The sequence below is a fragment of the Brassica oleracea genome, chromosome C1 (assembly GCF_000695525.1).
Source record: "Brassica oleracea var. oleracea cultivar TO1000 chromosome C1, BOL, whole genome shotgun sequence".
NCBI classification, from domain to species: domain Eukaryota; kingdom Viridiplantae; phylum Streptophyta; class Magnoliopsida; order Brassicales; family Brassicaceae; genus Brassica; species Brassica oleracea.
The window spans coordinates 11,009,709-11,016,681 of record NC_027748.1 but is presented as its reverse complement, the minus strand read 5'-3'; the positions used below and the strand labels follow the sequence as shown (position 1 = coordinate 11,016,681).

Sequence of the window (6,973 nt, the reverse complement as noted above, 5' to 3'; positions counted from 1 at the left end):
GAGGAGAGGATTCGCCGGTGAAGAGAGGCCGGAATCGCCGGAGAGTCGCCGAAATCGCCGAAATCGCCGGAGAGTTTTGAGAGAGAGAGAGGCCGCGGAGATAACGAAGAAGAAAGGAGAAGGGTTTTTATTTCCGCGGATTCCGACGGACACGGGTTCGTTGGTATTCCGTCGGTATATTTAAAATATACCAAATGCCGATTCGCGAAAATTTTCAAGCGGTTTGGTTCTCCCGGGCTAATTGAAATTCCGACGGAACGTGTCCGTCAGTATTTTCCGACGGACACATTCCGTCGGTATTTTCCGACGGAATTCCGACGACTTAGTGTTTAGGGTGTTCTTTTCAAGTTTCTAAATGCAAAATCCAAACCTTTGATAATATATATAGTATTTGCATAAAGATTTAACAATAAAAATGTTTTATAACACGATTTTACACAACAATATTTTTTGTAGTGTAAGCTTATATAAATATGATTGTATAAGTACATAATGTTAAGATGAGATGTTATGAAAACAATGATATGCATACATAAATATTTTAATGAGTTGTTATATTTGAACGGTTGCGATCTAATACTATACTAAACACTTATTATGTGTTATTTTCATAGTTTTGGCATCTAAATTTATAGATTTTTATGATTGAAACTTTATAGAAAAACATGTCGTCGGTATTTTCCGACGAAATACCGACGACATGTTTTTCTATAAAGTTTCAATCATAAAAATCTATAAATTTAGATGCCAAAACTATGAAAATAACACATAATAAGTGTTTAGTATAGTATTAGATCGCAACCGTTCAAATATAACAACTCATTAAAATATTTATGTATGCATATCATTGTTTTCATAACATCTCATCTTAACATTATGTACTTATACAATCATATTTATATAAGCTTACACTACAAAAAATATTGTTGTGTAAAATCGTGTTATAAAACATTTTTATTGTTAAATCTTTATGCAAATACTATATATACTATATATATATTATATATATTGCCAAAACTATGAAAATAACACATAATAAGTGTTTAGTATAGTATTAGATCGCAACCGTTCAAATATAAGAACTCATTAAAATATTTATGTATGCATATCATTGTTTTCATAACATCTCATCTTAACATTATATACTTATACAATCAAAATAATAAATACATCATGGTCGTTAACCGCTATCAAATTGATCGGGAAAAAAATATCATTATCTTTTAACATATTCTCATTTTTATATTTTTTAACATATTTTTTTACTAAAATCCTAAAATGAATTTACAATTTATTTAAGAATAAAACATAAAAACCTGGTGTATATCGCCAGAATACCACTAATATGAAATAAAATTAAGAAATGATAAAATATCCAGACGACCTAATATTTTCGTCGCAATTAGTGCGTACGAGGATATCATCTAAAGGATGATGGGCCTAGTTTCCCTCGTTAACAACGTGGTCGAGGATCAATAGAAAATGTACATTTCAGTGATTCAGTAATGTTCATAAAATAGTGTAAGTTGATAAAAATGAGAATATTTTAGGGTGGATATTTAACCGATTATAAAGTTAAAAGAATCGGTCGAAACCATATCTTTAATTTTTTTTTTGAAGAAAATCACTGGCAAACTCTATTCACATGTTAGTGTCCAAATCTAATATATCAAGCTGTTGAAGAATATAAGGGAAAAATATAAGTGCAGACTCGAAATATAAATGTGTGTCTAGTATATATTCACCAGTTCAGTCTTAAGTTAAAATCATCTAATTCTAGAACAACAAAACAAATTACTTATTTCATTAACCTATGCTTTTGAAGTTTAGTTACTTAAGAGTATACCGATAAATATATATATATATATATATATAATATTTTACTATTCTAGTATATGTAAACTATGTATAAAATAAGAATTGTTTGATTTATTAAATAATAAACCAGAAACTTTTTAATAAATAGTTCAAATCTATGTTCTTACAATTATAATAGCTAGATAGAGTATTATGGAGTAACAAGTATTAGACGAATAATCAAATCTCACATTCTTCAAACAAACTCAAAAGAAGGTGATTGGAATTGAATCTTGTCATGATATTTCACTAAAAGATTTTTAGGAATAAAAATCAAGACTACATTATGTAATCTGAATGAAATAATATATATAGTGCTTCCAATATTAAAAATCATTTCAATTTGGAGAAGTGTATTTATGGGATTGTCAGGATCAAATAACATATTAGAAACCACCTATTTGAAAAATAATCTGTATACATAAATATATATACATTAGAGTAAATACATAATTCAAAACCAATACCTTTTGTTAATTTACAATTATATTTTTGGTAAATAAATCAAAAACCATTTTATTTATTTTATATGGTATATAATTAAACTTTAGTGATATTGACATAGATATATATATATATATATAGTACATTTTAATATAAATATTTGTTATTGACACTTCCTACTCATATGATTTTATTTACATTTGTATATTTGCTATAACAAAAATTTAAACCTTAATCACAAAACTTTTAATATGAGATTTTTCATTACAAATTTCAAAATTAAAATATTAAGATCTCAAAAATTTTGAAATTTAAACCTTAATCACAAAACTTTTAATATGAGATTTTTCACTACAAATTTTAAAATTAAAATATTAAGATCTCAATAATTTTAACTGTAAATTTTGAAATTGACATACTTATTTAACAAGCAAAAATGTGACAGGTCCGATCACAACTGACACCTCATACCTTTTTACACACGTATGAACACTGCCGATCACTTTTTTTTTTTGTTAAAGAAGTAAGTTAGTTTCAAGATTTAATGTGTTAATATAATTGGTTTGAGGGTTTGAAGTGTGAGTTTTTGAGCACTGAGGTTTAATGTGCTACCTTTTTACACCTTCATGGTTTAAAATGCGATCTTCTCATTATTGTTTTCTAGCTTTGTCTTTTTTTTCCCCAAAATACTTTATTAATTTCCCCATTATTGTTTCCCATTAATGTACTATATAGCATAAATTTTTTTTGCTAAAACTATATAGCATAAATTCTATAAAAATAGTTAGTTAATATCTTAGATAAAGCAAGTAACTAAGCGATCCTTATATTGCAACTTGAATTCATTTTTTACCAATAAATGTTAACAAAAATATTAAAATCTAAAATCAGATAATCAAGAGCTTTAAGAGAATACTTGAAATGCTGGAGGGATTTTTCATTCGGATCTCACAAGGACTAGCTAATATTAACTAAATTTCAAGCCGGTTAAACAATTTTTATTTGAAGGTTTATGTTATTAGACAAAATAACCAACCCATTCATCGTTCATGATTGACAAAGGGGAGCCATGAAGATATTAGAAGACAATATATGTATGAAAATATGATTTCAATGATATTTGGCTAGGTGGCAAAATGAGAAGGAACTCGAATTGTGAGTGTAAGTACAAGAGAAGGAGCAAGCACATGTGAGAAGGAAACATTTAAGATTCGTAGTCCTTGGTTTTTAATTAGAAAGGATGTTTCTTGTTGATTGTTTGAAATTGGTTGTGTCAAATCAGGGATAGATGATTTCTGAAAAATGGGGTCGAGTAGGTACAAAATGTACGATTGTCGATCTAAATTACTATTTTTTTTGAAAAAATGTGGGAATCCTAAACCTTTAGTCCATTTTTTTTCTAGTATTCGAGAGTTAGTATTTATAAATTAGAAAAAATATCCCTACGAAAAGAAATTCGAACCCTATACCAAAAAGAAATCAGTCCTTTTCAATTGCCACTGGTGAGTGATTGATTATTTCTAGCTAATATGCGAAGATTGTTAAATCTCTGTAAGGTGGATGTGCTCAATGTGGTCTAATTTTAGAAAAATATACATGGTATGTGTCCTCTCCATCAATGTGTGTAGGGGCCGGGGGGGAGCATGATTATCTTAAAGACGATGTTTGTCCCAACTACCTACAGTTTACCAATGATAAACACATGCGTGTCGGTTAAGAAAGAAAACCTCAAAAATTTACTATCAAACGAAAAACAAGAAACATTATAGACCATCCTTTTAACCGTCACTTCACTATATAAACAAGGCGACGGGAAGTGTTATCTCATCAACCAAAGACAACAAGAAAACAAAACGAGTGGAAGCCTTAAAACAAAAGAGAGAGAGAAATGGCGACGTCTGGAACATATGTGACGGAGGTTCCTTTAAAAGGAACGGCGGAGAAACACTACAAGAGGTGGAGGAACGAGAACCATGCTTTCCCTGACGCCGTCGGCCACCACATCCAAAGTGTCACCGTTCATGATGGCGAATGGGACTCTCATGGCGCCATCAAGATTTGGAACTACACATTGAGTATTTTACTTATACCTATAGATTCCAACACTTTATATAAACATATAGGAGTCATACTAAAGTCCATGTGTTAAGCTAGGGTTTTTGAGATTTTGGCAGTCTATTTACCAAGAATTATGAATTATTATAGTTAATGTTAGCTAATTATATACAGTATTTATTAACATATTAATGAAGACAAATAAAATATGGGAATATATATGTTGTTTAAGAAAGTTTTTTTTTTTTGATAAAGGGCTTTGTTGTTTAAGAAAGTTAACGTAAGATAGTAATTTTTTTTATATATTCTGCATATTTTTTTTGTCATTAGTTAAATTATGTTATGGTTTAAGCAGCTAATAAACAATATGTAAATTTAGAAAAGGTACAACTTTGAATGATTTATAAATTTTGTATGCAAATTAAAAACCGTTTAACATCTTTAATATAAATACGGAACGTTATATATATTTGTCAGATGTTGGAAATTTATTGCATACGTAAGAAAATGACAGAGATTTTTTTTTTGGTAACTTGCAAATTACCGAGATTTAACAAACACATATGTGTGTGTATAGATGGAAAAGCAGGAGGTATTCAAGGAGAGGAGAGAGATAGACGATGAGAAGAAAACGGTGACGTTTAGAGGACTGGAGGGTCATGTGATGGAGCAGCTCAAGGTGTATGAGGCCAACTTCCAATTCATTCCCAAATCTGAGGATGGCAGCGTCTGCAAAATCACTTTTAACTGGGAGAAGCGCAACGATGACTTCCCCGATCCCAGCAACTACATGAAATTCATCAAGAGCTTGGCTGCTGACATGGACGACCACGTTATAAAAGCTTAATAATCACCATGATTACCGTCATCATCAATAATATAATAAATGGAGTGTTGTGGCTTTTCATTTCTATGTAACCGTTTGTTTTTTGTAAGATGCTTTGATATGTACGTTGTTTGTGGTCATCATCCGGTTTGATGTAATGAATGAATCTACGTTATAAGCAGCATCACTCTCCTTATGCGACAAGTCATCATTTTTGTGGGTAGGGTTTCTTCTTCTCTTCCAGAAGCTTCGACGTCACAAGACGCTTCCAATTTCGGCGATTCATTTTGGTTACTCGATCCTTTGTTCCTGTCTCCATCCTCCATCCTCCATCCTCCATCCTCCTATATGTAAAGGTAGTCTACAGTTTCATCTCCCTTTCAACTTTTCTTCTCGAGTTTTTCCTTCGTTTGACACTGCAACTGCCGTCACGAAAATCAGGTGCTCCACTCGCTGCCTCCGCCGTAACGGAAGAACTGCTCAGTCCGTTGGTCGCATCATCCGCTTTTGGGGATTCCCGGAACATCAACAAGAATGGAGAATTTATGGGATAATGAATCTCCTCCTCGATGAATCTATTTCCTAGCTTTGTTTTTTGTTTTTTAATCTAGGACGCAGCTTTTCGTTTCGATTTTGTTAAACCTCCAAACATCAATGTGTGGATCTGCGGTTTTGGCGTTTTGAGATAACTGGGGCGCAGCAAATACTGCTAAGGTATCTTTTCGCTGATTTCTCCCTCCTTGAACTGTGTGAATAACAAAGTAATCATATAAATTCATCTCTTTTGTGTGTTGTACATAGGTAGCGAGCGTGTAATCACATCCCGAGGCATGACTCAGCAAGGAGAAGATATAAACTCTGCAACTGAAGGAAGAGTTAGCAGAGACTGATACGCGAAACACTCTGAGTTATACAAGGTGAATAAATAATACTATTTGCCTTCAGTTTGAGAGAATTTCTTCAGATTGTTTTGTCTTAACAACCATTTTTTATTTGACTTATAGGAACTTCAATCTGTGCGGAGTCTAGGTGTTTCAACTTAGAGGTATGTAGGAAGTTCTGGTTTGATATCTGAATATCTCTATGTGCTCGCAGGTTGAGGTTGCAGAGGTAAGACAAAAGCGTCATGTTTTTGGCTGACGGTGCCGCCGGAAAAGCACTGACCGTTGGATATGAATGGAAGCCATTACGGAAGCGATCATGGGTTGACGAGGGTGCCTACGACAGTTCCCACTAATTGACATTTGGATTAAATATTTTGTGCTGTTGTTAAGTGCAGTTTTGGCGTGTTTACTCTCATGATAATGTTCCAACGCTCTTTTCTCTCTTTGTCAACTCTGTAAAAGTACTTATGTAATTACCAGAAAATTACTCAACATAAACTCAAAGTTAAATTTTGATCTTAACTTGTATGTTTTTATTCCATGTATAGTAAGAAGTTTACTTATTTATTTTTTAATATCAACAAGTTTGAGATCGAAATCTATAATTCTCACATATGTCCGAGATCACATCATGTATATACCAGTTTTGTATCAGCGAACTAAGAACCTCTAATATAATTGCAACATAAGCTCCGGTTCAACTATGATCCTAACTTGAATATATCTTTATTGTAGTGTTATACTAAGAAGTTTAAGTTATGTTATTTACGAACTTTTTTTTTAATAGATACAAGTTTCAAATGTTTAGTGGGACACATGTATATGGATGGGTTCAAGTGAAATGGCTGTTTCACGCATATAGTATTGCTCGTTAATCAATGTGTAAAGACTCTAATCACAGTTTGTT

The 6,973-nt window shown here is 31.8% G+C and overlaps 1 protein-coding gene across 2 annotated transcripts; it reads left to right on the top strand.

Moving 5' to 3' along the window:
- The first annotated feature begins 4,054 nt into the window (after positions 1-4,054).
- On the top strand, positions 4,055-6,590 carry LOC106293486 (MLP-like protein 328). Of its 2 annotated transcripts, XR_001260491.1 has the most exons (4): positions 4,055-4,376; positions 4,934-5,623; positions 5,984-6,099; positions 6,187-6,590. XR_001260491.1 is itself a non-coding variant. In XM_013729167.1 (2 exons), exons 1-2 carry the CDS (start codon positions 4,190-4,192, stop codon positions 5,201-5,203), a joined length of 453 nt encoding a protein of 150 aa, XP_013584621.1. In that variant the 5' UTR covers positions 4,059-4,189; the 3' UTR covers positions 5,204-5,363. The 2 variants fall into 2 exon arrangements, 1 of the variants encoding a protein (XP_013584621.1); XM_013729167.1 differs by lacking the exons at positions 5,984-6,099; positions 6,187-6,590 and having other exon boundaries at positions 4,059-4,372; positions 4,934-5,363.
- The last annotated feature ends 383 nt before the right edge of the window (positions 6,591-6,973 follow it).

What these genes read in the sequence shown, in the direction of transcription:
- LOC106293486 (XM_013729167.1), top strand. Translation starts at nt 4,190, where the DNA reads ATGGCGACGTCTGGAACATATGTGACGGAGGTTCCTTTAAAAGGAACG. An exon ending in TCAAGATTTGGAACTACACA is followed by an intron (nt 4,373 to 4,933) that starts TTGAGTATTTTA and finishes GTGTGTGTATAG; the next exon opens with ATGGAAAAGCAGGAGGTATT.